General features: G+C 39.8%; 1 protein-coding gene across 3 annotated transcripts in view; it reads left to right on the forward strand.

Annotated features, from left to right (window-relative positions):
- The window catches only part of MBIP (MAP3K12 binding inhibitory protein 1), a 58,660-nt gene that overhangs the window by 29,138 nt on the left and 15,439 nt on the right, over positions 1-14,083 (forward strand). For 2 of the 3 annotated variants that reach the window (XM_030214768.1, XM_030214769.1), the window contains exons 4-7: positions 1,231-1,327; positions 8,996-9,061; positions 9,504-9,656; positions 10,955-11,052. In XM_030214768.1, the coding sequence (XP_030070628.1) occupies positions 1,231-1,327; positions 8,996-9,061; positions 9,504-9,656; positions 10,955-11,052 (414 nt within the window). Of the gene's footprint in view, positions 1-1,230; positions 1,328-5,910; positions 6,765-8,995; positions 9,062-9,503; positions 9,657-10,954; positions 11,053-14,083 lie in introns of those variants that run through there. The other variant, XM_030214770.1, reaches the window with a different exon arrangement.

Genomic DNA, 14,083 nt, shown 5'->3' on the forward strand with positions numbered 1-14,083 from the left:
GTTGAAAAGGGGGTGTGGGCATTTCTAAAATCTATGCGCATTGTTATAGAATACACCCACTCTGCACCTAATTTAAGCATCAGGGTTTATGCCAACTAAAACATGGAATAAATGGCCGTGACTAAATTTGGTCACGTGGAGAGGCGTTCGGCGTATTTTATATACCACATGTTATCAATAGAAATCACTCCACAGCAGGCAAGAGCAAATTTTTGATCTTTATAAACCGGATTGTCAACAGATAGCAATAGATAGTAATATAATCCAGTTTAAATTTTCTTTATACCCACTTAATCTTTAAGAGTAGTAAAATCTTTTTTACACCAACACGATTTATAGCATGAATACTTCAACAGCAAAAATTAATCATATATATTTTTTTCGTGAACCTCAGTGATGTAAATCGCCATCCTTTAGATGGGGTCGATTTAATAACATCAAATTGATGTTATTAAATCGACCCCATCTAAAGGATGGCGATTTACATCAGTGAGGTTCACGAAAAAAATATATATGATTAATTTTTGCTGTTGAAGTATTCATGCTATAAATCGTGTTGGTGTAAAAAAGATTTTACTACTCTTAAAGATTAAGTGGGTATAAAGAAAATTTAAACTGGATTATATCAATAGAAATCAAACAAAATAAAACATGGAAAAGAAAATAAGATGATACCTTTTTTATTGGACATAACTTAATACATTTCTTGATTAGCTTTCGAAGGTTGCCCTTCTTCGTCAGATACCACATGGAAATTTATTCTATAAATTATAGGCATACTTTAGCAATTATGCCTAGGTGTATTTTTTTTTCCATGTGGAATTCTCAGGCACCATAGTAGAATCTAGCCCTTCACCTCAAGTCTACCTTTTCGCAAGTATGAGCACAATTTCCCAACAGGTAAATACTTGCCAATGCAGTTTTCTCCCCCAGCACTAGGTCCTATTATACAGCACTTCTTCAAAGTGGGAGGTACCATAGCTTTTTGTTTGGCTTAATTTTTTTTTAGCCAGTTTTCCATAATAAATACTGCTGAGGTTTGGATCATATCTGCTTTTGCTGTGGTTTTTATAATGTCTAGTTTACATTTTGACTGTGAAAAGACAAAGTGTGTAGAAGGTTGAGTATTCCCTAATATGTCCTACAAACAACAGTAACTTTGAAGCCCAGTTGAGTGATTTCCTTTTAGTTCAGAGCTATCACACGAAAATATATTGTTGCTCCCTGTAGATTGACAGAAGAATATCAGCATTCATTGAGAGAAAACGGGCTGAGATCGATGAAAACAACGTCAGGGAATTCTGCAATGTTATCGATTGTAATCAAGGTAACTACCCAGGCAGAGTTTAATCTGTGTAGTAATTTAGTGCCATGAATGTTTTTTAAATTTGTTGTTTTTCAAAACTGATGTATAAATAGATATTTAGATTGTTTTAAAGTGGAGAAATAAATCTAAGTTACAGTTTAGCATAGCAGGAAAAAAATTTCCAGCTGTGTTAAACTCCTCTACTGCACCTCTGCAGAGCTGCTAACTAGTGCTGAACACATTTTCTGAAGTGGGAGGAGAAGCTGTTAAAAACATTGGCAGAAACACCTAATGAAAATTGCCTTTTCTCTGACAGTTCTCCCTTCCCAAGCAGCTTCTGGATATCTGTAGGTTATAATCAGAGATCTCTCTCTCTCTCTCTCTCTCTCTGGTTATAGAGGTACCCTTTTGGGCAGAAATGCAGAAACAAAAATGATTTATTTTTTTTGTTTGGCTTTTGTATTCCCTTTTCTTTGAATATATATATATATATGTTTCACATGATTGGAAAACAGTATGTCATAGAAATGGTAGGAAATGTTTTTATAGCTAAAAGGTTTCATTGAATCTGGATATCCTTCTCTTAGTATTAAAAGGATTGTGTATCCTCCATGGATAATGCATATGATGCAAAAAATGAATGCCCTTGGATTCCCAGATGGCAAATAGATTTGGTGTTGGGCAAGAAAACTGGATTGTGGTGAAGTGGCAACAAAGTCGTAGTGGGCTGAACACCATGAAATCGGTAGAACCAATGCCAAACAGCGCACAAGGGCAGGAAGTGTACATAAACTCGAGGCACCACAGGTATAGTAGATGAGGGGGCATGTAGATAATATCTAAAGTGAGCTGGACTCAAGATCTCTGATTCCAGAACTGTACAGCTAAAATACTTTGTGTTCCTAAACCAATCATTAATGTGCCTCATTCTGCAACTAATGGTCAGCAAGCGCAGGCTAAGGAGGCCCAGCCCCCCCCCCCCTCGTACGCGGCAACACGGCCGCCCAGAGGGAAAGCCAGAGCCGCCTCTCCTACTATAGATATTGTTGGATCAATGAATTTAACAGCCGTATAATGAGAGCTTTTGGAATACAGATAACCAACGGGGAGCAAGAAACACATTAAACAGACTAATCTTCCCTAACAGAGAAAGGAAATAATCATGCCAGCTATGTAATTTGGACCTGACATCCTCTAGCAGCGGACCTACATTGAGGGAGTATAGTTGGGTCAGATGAGCAGGAAGATGCACCCCTAAATATTTAAGCTCGCTTGTTGGACAACCGAACCAACTGGATGGCTGATAACCCAAAATATTTATCCAAATTTATGGAAGCCAGAGAGAGAGCCATATTTCTCCATCAGCTCAATCGCCACCAGAAGGGAGCGCTGTGGATCAATAAGAAGTAAGAGCAAGCCATCTGCAGACGCTAAGGTCTTCAAAGTAACGGAGCCCACCTCCAGTCCACGTACCTCAAAGTGCAGAGCAAGGGCTCTAAGGAGAGGACAAAAGTCAGAGGGGCAGCCCGGTCTCATGCCCCGTGCAATTGAAAACCTGTGGAATTGAATACCATTAATTAGCATCGATGCTGAGAGGTTCACATAAAGCGCTTGCACAGCCTGGTGATACCACCCAGAGATCCCCACATGATCCAGTGTTTTAAACAGGAAGGACTAAGCAACACGGTCAAAAACCTTAGAGGCATTGAGGCTAACCAAGAGTGCAGGAGTGTTAGTATGACGGCAAAACCAGTCTGATTTCCCCCCCCCCCCCCCCCCCCAAAAAAAAAAAAAAAAAAAATCAGAGGGGGCAAGTAATCGGAAAGGTGATCTGCCAAGATGCGAGCTAGTAATTTTTAATATATTTATAAATGATTTAGAGATGGGAGTAACTAGCGAGTTAATTAAATTTGCTGATGACACAAAGTTATTCAAAGTTGTTAAATCGCGACAGGATTGTGAAAAATTACAAGAGGAGCTTACGAGACTGGGAGACTGGGCGGCTAAATGGCAGATGACGTTTAATGTGAGCAAGTGCAAGGTGATGCATGTGGGAAAAAAGAACCCGAATTATAGCTACGTCATGCAAGGTTCCACGTTAGGAGTTACGGACCAAGAAAGGGATCTGGGTGTCGTCGTCGATAATACACTGAAACCTTCTGCTCAGTGTGCTGCTGCGGCTAGGAAAGCGAATAGAATGTTGGGTATAATTAGGAAAGGTATGGAAAACAGGTGAGAGGATGTTATAATGCCGTTGTATCGCTCCATGGTGCGACCGCACCTTGAGTATTGTGTTCAATTCTGGTCGCCGCATCTCAAGAAAGATATAGTAGAATTGGAAAAGGTGCAGAGAAGGGCGACTAAAATGATAGCGGGGATGGGACGACTTCCCTATGAAGAAAGATTAAGGAGGCTAGGGCTATTCAGCTTGGAGAAGAGACGGCTGAGGGGAGACATGATAGAGGTATATAAAATAATGAGTGGAGTGGAACAGGTGGATGTGAAGCGTCTGTTCACGCTTTCCAAAAATACTAGGACTAGGGGGCATGCGATGAAACTACAGCGTAGTAAATTTAAAACAAATCGGAGAAAAGTTTTCTTCACCCAACGTGTAATTAAACTCTGGAATTCTTTGCCGGTGAAGGTGGTTAGCTTAGCAGAGTTTAAAAAGGGGTTGGACGGTTTCCTAAAGGACAAGTCCATAAACCGCTACTAAATGGACTTGGGAAAAATCCACAATTCCAGGAATAACATGTATAGAATGTTTGTACATTTGGGAAGCTTGCCAGGTGCCCTTGGCCTGGATTGGCTGCTGTCGTGGACAGGATGCTGGGCTCGATGGACCCTTGGTCTTTTCCCAGTATGGCATTACTTATGTACTTATGGTAGAGCCATCTGACGCTGCAGAGAATTTTTAACATAAGACCATCCCAGCGCTGTGCAATCATCTCTGCAACATTCTACTCCTAAGACATTCTTTTGTTGTTATGACTGTGCAGACAGTTTCCTGCTCATAGCCAGTTGTCTCCTTGTTGCCTCCTTCAGACTCTGAACACAAGCCTGTTCATTTCCTTCCTCTGTACTGACCAGACTTGCTTCCATCTAATGCAGTAGTTCGCAAACCTGTCCTCAGGATTCACCTAGCCAGTTGAAGTTTTTAGGATACCCACAATGAATGTGCATGAGATAGATTTGCATGTATTACCTCCATTGTATGCAAATCTATCTTGTGTGGACCTACTAGACCCTTTTCGATAATTAACTATTCTCCACAGGATGAGAAGAGGAAAAATCTATGGGAATTTCTTCTGACCCTTCTCCTCCACATTTGAGGAAGGAGTCCATGTATGATATCAGCAAAGTTTGCCAGTCAAATATCTAAAGAGGTACCCTTTCCCCTCCAGCAGGAAACAGAGCCCAGATCAAATGTCTTTAGCCATTTAGATTATAAAGCAGCCTTGAAGGCAGCAGTTGGTGTATTTGTACATGATATGCTCTAGGACCACATTCTAGTCGACCTTTCTCCTAATGCTTGGATATGAAGTATAAAGTCCAGCCATCTCCAGGATTTAAAAACTCTCACATACTTCCCTAGTCATAGAAGCAGCCATACAAAAACCCACAAAATGCTTTTTGCATGTCATTTCTTCTCTTGCCATGCGATTCACAGAGTAATCGCTTGGGACTGACACCTTTATGATTAATACCATTCTGGTGTTTTTCTGTTTTACCACTATGTTTTTCTTATATCCAGTATTTATTGGTCTGGATAGAGATGTCTCAGGTTATCATATCCAGTATTTATTGGTCTGGATAGAGATGTCTCAGGTTGTCATAACCAGTTTGTTGTCCACAGTTCTCTTAGGGTCATGATCCCAATGCTTTTTTAGTACAGTGATGATGTAATGTTTACAGAGTTTCTAATGAAAGAGTCATGCCACCTTGTTGTGCGTTTCTGTATAAACATTTTCCGCCATCAGCATTTTGCCGCCAGCTGCAAGATGAGTGACTATTTCCAGCTCTTTCTTACAGAGTCTACAGATGTTGGCTGTGCAAGCTTTATCTATGGGACGGAGCAATATGACAACCAACACATTCTGAAAAGCAAAACAAAGTACCAGAAGCCTTCAAAATAGGGACATAAGTCCTTTAATCATATGTGTTGGTGAAACAATCCTTGGATAGACCCAACACGAGCCGTGTTTCGGCACCTAGCGCCTGTGTCAGGGATCACGAAGATTAGCAGAAAGGGTGCGGCAGTGTTGTTCAACTCAACAAAGTGGTTGGAAGTGATATGCTGTGATGTAACCCCTGATGCAGGCGCTAGGTGCCGAAACATGGCCCGTGTCCGGTCTATCCAAGAATTGTTTCACCAACCCATATGATTAAAGGATTTATGTCCTTATTTTGAAGGCTCCTGGTACTTTCTGTTTTGCTTTTTGGACTCTTGTTTGTACTTTGCTCCCTCTCTCTGCTGTATTTATATAGCCAACACATTCTGAGCATTGTGATTTCCCTCTTACCTGGATTACCCATGATGGGAAAGAAAAATAAGGGTAGCAGTCGAGGCGTTACTACTGCTCAATTGGCTCCCTCCATTTCAGGTGTGATGGACCAGCACTTAAGTTGCCCTTCTTCGGCTGGAGTGGCCTGTCTTTTGCTGCTGGCTGTGCCTGAGGAAACCATTGGGGTTGCTCCCTTGGCCTTGGAAGCATCATTGAGCCTGATAAAGCAGCAGCTGTCTCGTAACCCTGATCCTAGAAGAGTTACAGCTGCAGTGGGAAGTGAATCCTTGATTGTGTTCGTTGGTGTCACAGCTAGTGCAGAAGGAGGGTTGGCAGTGGAGAGTGGCGGAATACTTTTCCCCATTGAAATTTCGGGGGTATTTGAGCTGGAGTACTCTCAGGAAGGCTGAGGAGAGTCTCCCGCCTGTGTTCATCTTGGCACGACCCACTCAAGTTTCTATGGACTCGATTTGGTCAGGAATTCAGGAGCTTAGTAAACAGCTGTTTGTGTAGTTTTCTTCAGTTCACAAGCAAAACTCTGATTATTCTATTAGACTTAACACTCAGGAAGAAGAAGTTAAAATAACTGTGTGCAGTCAATTGAGACTAAGGCAGAGATGGTTTTTTCAACAAAATTCTTCTTTAACGAAAGATAGCATGATGCTTTCTCGTAAATTATCATTTTCATTGAAAATCAGATGAGGAGTAAAAATCTGCTTTTGATCAATTTTCCAAAAGTGCCTAATATATTTCCCAGAGAAACGTTTCATAAATATCTTGTGGAAATCTTAAGGTCTTAGTTTACAGAGATTTCTCTTCCCCCTTTAATTGCTGCATATTATTTGCATGTAAATCTAAGGAATCGGTTCCTGGAGTTTCAGCGGAGTCTCTAGATCCTATTGCAGAAGTTTATGATTTATAGTATATTAAGGGGATCTTTTACTAAGGTACGCTAGCATTTTTAGCTTGCGTTAAAAATCAGCTGGCACAAACGCTGAGATACCCATAGGAACATAATGGGCATCTCAGCGTTTAGTGCCAGCTGATTTTTAGCACAAGATAAAAACGCTAGTGCATCTTAGTAAAAGACCCCCTAAATTTGTTATATTTACATAATAACAAATATCAAAGCGGTTTACATTCTTCAAAATTTTAAAAGAAATAAGAAAAATAGAACTACAATAATGGTAGTAAAGTCTATACATAGAGCACGCAACATAATCTTTAATTAAAAAAAAAAACAACCTAAGGAAATGGAAACTAATGGACCCTTTTACTAAGCTGCGGTAAAAGGTGTTCTGCACTTGCGAAAGTGATCATTTTTGCCACGTGCCAGGGCCCCTTTTACCACAGCAGATAAAAAGGTTGAAAAATGAAGTGGCCGTGCTGTAAGTTCGCACTTGCTGTGCAGCCATTTTTTGGGGGGGGAGGGGCACTTACTGCCACCCATTGAAGGCTCCTGCACTAACTCGGTGAATAACCCCCTGTGGAAATATGTTTTAAATATTTCCGCTAGCTCTGGAATTGGCACGCGCTGGGGGTGCAACTACTGCCGGCACCCACGTTGGGCTGGCGGTAGTTCTAGGTGCCTTATGGCAACTCTTTAGTAAAAAGGACCCCTCAGGAAAAAGTTAAGGAAATTAGCTTAATTGCTGTTCTGGAAACCTCTATAGAGTAACAAGCTTCTCTTATAACTTTGATTGTGACTTTCTCTTTACAGTTGGACCGTGGTAAGATCTTGTAGACTTATTTTCTGTCAATGTAATCTGTATTTTGTGGTCTTAAAGTAAGAATTTTTCCTGACGTGACACTTGTTACAAAAAAAAAGAAGTGACAACAATTTTTACTTTTGAGACCTAGAGGTGTATTTTTAAAGCAGTTAGACTTACAAAATTGCATAGTAACCTATGGAACTTTGTAAGTGTAAGTGCTTTGAAAATGAGCCCCATAGAGTCCTAGACGTGGTACTTTTTTTTTTCTAAAATACCTCTGTAAGTACCTCTTGAAATACAGAGATGGGAAGTAAATCTTTCTTTTTTGAAGCCTTCCAATTATCATTCTTTCTTGCTGGTAAACTTCCGTTGAGTTCTGTTCTTTGATAGATTGATTTAATTTTATTCTACAGCTTGTTATTGTGCTGTTAGTTAATTGAAGGCCTTTGGATGTGCTGTCAGTTCTTTTTCTTTGATTGTTTTTGTCCTGTGAATGTACTTGTCTCCAGTATGTATTGCTTACTCTCCTTTATATGGTGGACTCTGTAAGAATGAGAGATATTTTGGTTTGTTTACTTCATTATTATAATTTAATTTATAACCTCAAACATGTCTACAGGCAATAAAAATCTCTCTCTTAATAAGTGGTCCATGAAAGCAATGTTGCTAACCTATAACAGATGTTTTCCATAGACAGCAGGAGTGATAAGGCACACAAGTGGCACCAGGATGAACTGATCTTCCATAGCTCAATGAAAGTGTGGCCCTTCTCACACACAGTGCTCTCCTTAGCTTCTCAGTTAGCATTTGCTATTTTGTACTCATTGTATCCCTGTACAGCAAGTACACAATAGCATAGATGCTGTTTGCCTCGCCTGGAAAAAAGTACAGTGGTTCTGATCTAGTGAAGTATACAGTCTGTGGTGAGTAACTCATGTTTTCTGTTGTATATTTCTCTAGGTCAGAACCACTGTGTGTACTTGCTGTACAGGGATACAATGAGTACAAAATAGCAAATGCTAACTGAGAAGCAAAGGAGAGCACTGTGTGCGAGAAGGGCCACACTTTCACTGAGCTCTGGAAGATCAGTTCATCCTGGTGCTGTTGGATGATGTCACCCACTTGTGTGCCTTATCACTCCTGCTGTCTATGGAAAACATCTGTTACAGGTTAGCAGCATTGCTTTCATGGACCACTTATTAAGAGAGAGATTTTTTTATTGCCTGTGGACGTGTTTGAGGTTATACTGTAAATGTAATTCTAATTAATTCTTATCACTCTCTACTATTGCCCTTTTTTTTTTTTTTTTACAGATGTTAAGCAACTTAGGTTGTTCAAGTATCTCTGCTGTTCAGCATTTCCTGAAATTCTGTTTTGTTTTCATATTCGAGATTGCCTTATACAGCTGTAACTGTTGAATTCGTAATGAGATGCATACAGCAGTTTTTTCTTTTTCTTTTCACTTTCTGCAGAAAATAGCTGTGCCAGAACAGATTCAGTTTTCACACCATATCCTGGGTTTAAGAGCCACATCAAGGGTAAGCTAGCTTTCTTGAAGGAATCAAGGGTTGGCTTGCTAGCATCTCTGTACTAGTAATCTTGGGTATTACAAAGTTAACTGAGTCAGCCCATTAGAGCTTTATTTAAAATGTTTGCAGTGCTGGCATTTAGGTAGTAGTGGTGTACTGGGGGTTGCCATTCCATGATTTAGGAATTGCACTGAAGATAACTTTGGAATAGAAGGAATGGACGAAGAACCATGACCAGAAGATGATTGTTTGTCTTGGGGCAGAAAGACAAAGACAAACTTGGGATGGAGGAAACTGAAATATTTAAATTTCCTACAAATTAAATATTCTGAAAGTAATTTCATTTTACTACTCTATATACTTATACTGCTTAACTCAACATAAGGTACCATTTGCTTTGATCTTTCTTCCTGGTTTATTTAAATCCGGAAGCTAATTATTTTTTAATCAGTTTCTAGAGTTCTGAATGTGTATGGTCCCCAGACCCGATCTGAAGCAACACAAGATTCCAATTCTAAAACCCCAGCTTTGCATGGTGGCTGTGGTAATCCAGCTGTTGAGGAAAGACTGCAGAATATTGAAGCTCATTTACGTTTGCAGACAGGTTTGTAAAGTTGCTGCATGCTTCTTAACAATGGAAATGGATGTCATGTTTATTAATTTTCACTTGTACAAACATAACACGGTTTCAGGCCCCTTGCTTGCTGAGATCAGATATTCCATGGATCAGTAATATTGATAATCTATATTTTGCTTAGACAGGTAGAAATATTAGCACAATTGATTTAAATATGAAACAATGCAAAAATCTCATGAGGAAGCTTTAATATAAAAATCACAATAAATAGACTATCATAAATTCATGAAGTTGTGAATCTTGCATTGTTATAGGGCCAAATGTTTTAAAGTTTTTTTTTTCTTTTCTTATTTTGGGTCTATGGAGAAAATATGAAGTGTATGTGGTCCTAAGATAAAGAACTGTACAAGAAATTAGAAACAGAGAGACACCCATGATCAAAGTTTATAGCATTAGCATAGGCGTTTGTACAGTAATAATGCTGAGTCATTAACTTTATCCATGCGGAAAACTAAGACCCTGCCTTTACCACATCAGTTTCTACTCTTCCTTCCCCCCCACCACCACTATGAACTTATCTTTATGCTAGTTAATAAATACCTCATGTACTAAAGGTCTCCCAATCTGTGCCTATGGGAAGAATACTTAAGGCTAAATTATAAATGGTGCCTTAAAAATTGGCGCCGAAAAACCACGCAGTTAGCGTGATTCTATAAACTACACCTAAAGTTAGGCATAATGTATAGAATATGCACACGTACTGTTCTTGCAACTAAAATTTAGTCGCACCCATTTAGGCCACCTAAAACCAAGCCTAAATACCTGCACCTAAGTTAGCACAGATTGGTTGTATTCCATAAGACTGCACATAGTTTTTTGAAATTCTCACAGCCTGCCCATGGCCATGGCCCCTTTTCGACTGCGCACATTAGAATTTGCACGTATTGCGTGTACATTCTAACTAAAGCCAATTAGTGCCGCTAATTGGTTAAGTACCAATTGGCACTGATTGGCTTGTTAATCAATTAAGTTTTGCGTGCAATTTGGCCATGCGGCTAAATAGCGCGCACAAGTTAAAGAGCCATATATAGAATTTGGGGGTTAGTATATAGGTCCAATAGAGTTGCCAGAAATTTTATAGCAGCTATTTACCAGTAGGAAAGTGCTTGCAGAACAGAATAACTTAACTGAGCCCATATTATAAGTAACAAATGTCTTAAGATTTTACACTAGAAATTAATTCTAGCTCCTCCCAATGAGGTACTAAGTATTCTAAATGTTGGATTCAACATTTCTTTTTAAAAATTATTTGAACTGTTTTAAAGGTGGTCCTGTACCTAAGGACATTTATCAAAGAATTAAGAAGCTTGAAGACAGAATCCTTGAACTGGAAGGACTTTCACCTGAGTATTTTCAGTCTGTGGTGAGTAACTCATGTTTTCTACTATATACTTTGCTAGGTCAGAACCACAATACTATTTTCCAGATGACGCAAACAGCATCTGTGCTATTGTGTACTTGCTGTACAGGGATATAATGAGTACAAAATGGCAAATGCTCTCAAGCGTGTAAATCATTGCTTGTGTATATGTGTCTACATATACCACAGTTGTGTTGTTAGGGACTTGGAGCAGTTTTCAGGTGACCATTGGCCACATGCATTAAAGAGTTGTCTTTTAACTAGAGGTCTCTTTGTTTCAATAGAAAGAGGTAGGGCATCCGTAATTTTAGTTCAGCTTAAATGATAAGTCAATGTACCAAACAAAAAAACTACATTGAAAATGTTTTTTGTTAGATTTCAGGTACATAAATATGGTTGATACACACTAAGGGCTAGGTTTACTAAGCAGCACGTTTTTAACGCACGTAAATGGTTTATGCGCATTGAATGCTAACGTGCCCATAGAAATGTATAGTCACATTAGCGTTTAATGCGCCTTAAATTTACAGGCGCGTTAAAAACGCTAACGCACCTTAGTAGACATACCCCCTAATCAAACTTTCCACATAAGTTAATAAAACATTGATTATATTGAAATGCTTAAGTGGGAGGGTGTGGTACGATTACAAAGTCTATAATAACTGGTAAGAGAAATTTCTCAGGTGGCATGCAATGCTGAATATCGTGAATGTCAATATAGAATACTTCATAGAGCCTGTTTTTCTCAAAGGAGAGCGTTTAAAACCCAGTTAGTAGACTCCCAATGTGTATTAAATGTGGGAACAATGAAGACACTCTGTTTCATGCTCTCTGGGATTGCTCTGAACGAAAAATCTTTTGGGAGGAAGTTATTGATTATAAAAGCAGTCTGCTAATATCACGATTAGAGGGTTCTTTTGAAATTTTAGTTTTGACCAGTGCAGGGGAATTATGGGGTCAGAAATAAAGGACAAAAGCTGTTTGTGTGGAAAACTGTTAGTTGGGAAAAATGTATTCTTCAACAGTGGATTCACTCTGAAGCCCCATCATTTCAGCAGTGGAGGAACCAGGTGCATACTTTTATGATGTGAAAAGCTAGAGAAACGAATCTTACGTTCAAACATAGGAAGTGATTTTTAACAATTTGAAAACTCTATATTCAGTCCCTAAATCCAAAAATGAAGAGTCTCATTTTGAATAGGCTGCAAAAATGATACTTTTACTACTACTACTAATGATTTCTATAGCGCTACTAGACATACGCAGCACTGTACATATTATATGCATGTACTTTCTTTGTCCCTAGAGGGCTCACAATCTCAAATTTTTCTACCTGGGACAATGGAAGGTTAAGGGACCCTTTTACTAAGCCGCGTAAGTGTCTACACGTGCCAAAATGGAGTTACCGCCTGACTACCACGTGGCTCTTGCGGTAATTTCATTTTTGGCATATGTCCAAAAAATATTTTTTATTTTCAGGCACGCGTAACGGATACGCGCAGGTCATTACCACCTGGATTCTTTACCACTAGGTCAATGACTGGCGGTAAATCACCTAAAATTCAGACTTTCTTGTCAGAGGACAAGCAGAGTAGCAATCCCCCATGTATTGGTAGGATTTTGGTATCTTAGCCTCAAGGGATACTGATAATGAGCATTGTTTTGAAGAAGTGGCATCAACATCAGTCCTCGTTTATGTTTTTACTTACCATAGCTACATTGTTGGTCAGTCTATTGTGATTTCACCTTTAGGGGCTATTCTTGATCAGGGTGAAATATTTCAAAGGAAGGGTAACTTTTATTTGTTCATAAGGTGTGTGTATTATTGGGAAGAAATGAATATTGCAATGCTGGGTAAGCACTTCATCTCCCTAATATTGGCAATGGAGAAGTCAATTGAACAATGCAATGTTATTGGAGTTACAGAGCGCTAATTTAACTTTCAAGAGGAGAAAATTATTTCTGTTTAGAGTGACTACATATACAGTGGGGGAAATAAGTATTTGATCCCTTGCTGATTTTGTAAGTTTGCCCACTGACAAAGACATGAGCAGCCCATAATTGAAGGGTAGGTTATTGGTAACAGTGAGAGATAGCACATCACAAATTAAATCCGGAAAATCACATTGTGGAAAGTATATGAATTTATTTGCATTCTGCAGAGGGAAATAAGTATTTGATCCCTCTGGCAAACAAGACCTAATACTTGGTGGCAAAACCCTTGTTGGCAAGCACAGCGGTCAGACGTCTTCTGTAGTTGATGATGAGGTTTGCACACATGTCAGGAGGAATTTTGGTCCACTCCTCTTTGCAGATCATCTCTAAATCATTAAGAGTTCTGGGCTGTCGCTTGGCAACTCGCAGCTTCAGCTCCCTCCATAAGTTTTCAATGGGATTAAGGTCTGGTGACTGGCTAGGCCACTCCATGACCCTAATGTGCTTCTTCCTGAGCCACTCCTTTGTTGCCTTGGCTGTATGTTTTGGGTCATTGTCGTGCTGGAAGACCCAGCCACGACCCATTTTTAAGGCCCTGGCGGAGGGAAGGAGGTTGTCACTCAGAATTGTACGGTACATGGCCCCATCCATTCTCCCATTGATGCGGTGAAGTAGTCCTGTGCCCTTAGCAGAGAAACACCCCCAAAACATAACATTTCCACCTCCATGCTTGACAGTGGGGACGGTGTTCTTTGGGTCATAGGCAGCATTTCTCTTCCTCCAAACACGGCGAGTTGAGTTCATGCCAAAGAGCTCAATTTTTGTCTCATCTGACCACAGCACCTTCTCCCAATCACTCTCGGCATCATCCAGGTGTTCACTGGCAAACTTCAGACGGGCCGTCACATGTGCCTTCCGGAGCAGGGGGACCTTGCGGGCACTGCAGGATTGCAATCCGTTATGTCGTAATGTGTTACCAATGGTTTTCGTGGTGACAGTGGTCCCAGCTGCCTTGAGATCATTGACAAGTTCCCCCCTTGTAGTTGTAGGCTGATTTCTAACCTTCCTCATGATCAAGGATACCCCACGAGGTGAGATT

The sequence above is a fragment of the Microcaecilia unicolor genome, chromosome 9, assembly GCF_901765095.1.
Source record: "Microcaecilia unicolor chromosome 9, aMicUni1.1, whole genome shotgun sequence".
Lineage (NCBI taxonomy): Eukaryota > Metazoa > Chordata > Amphibia > Gymnophiona > Siphonopidae > Microcaecilia > Microcaecilia unicolor.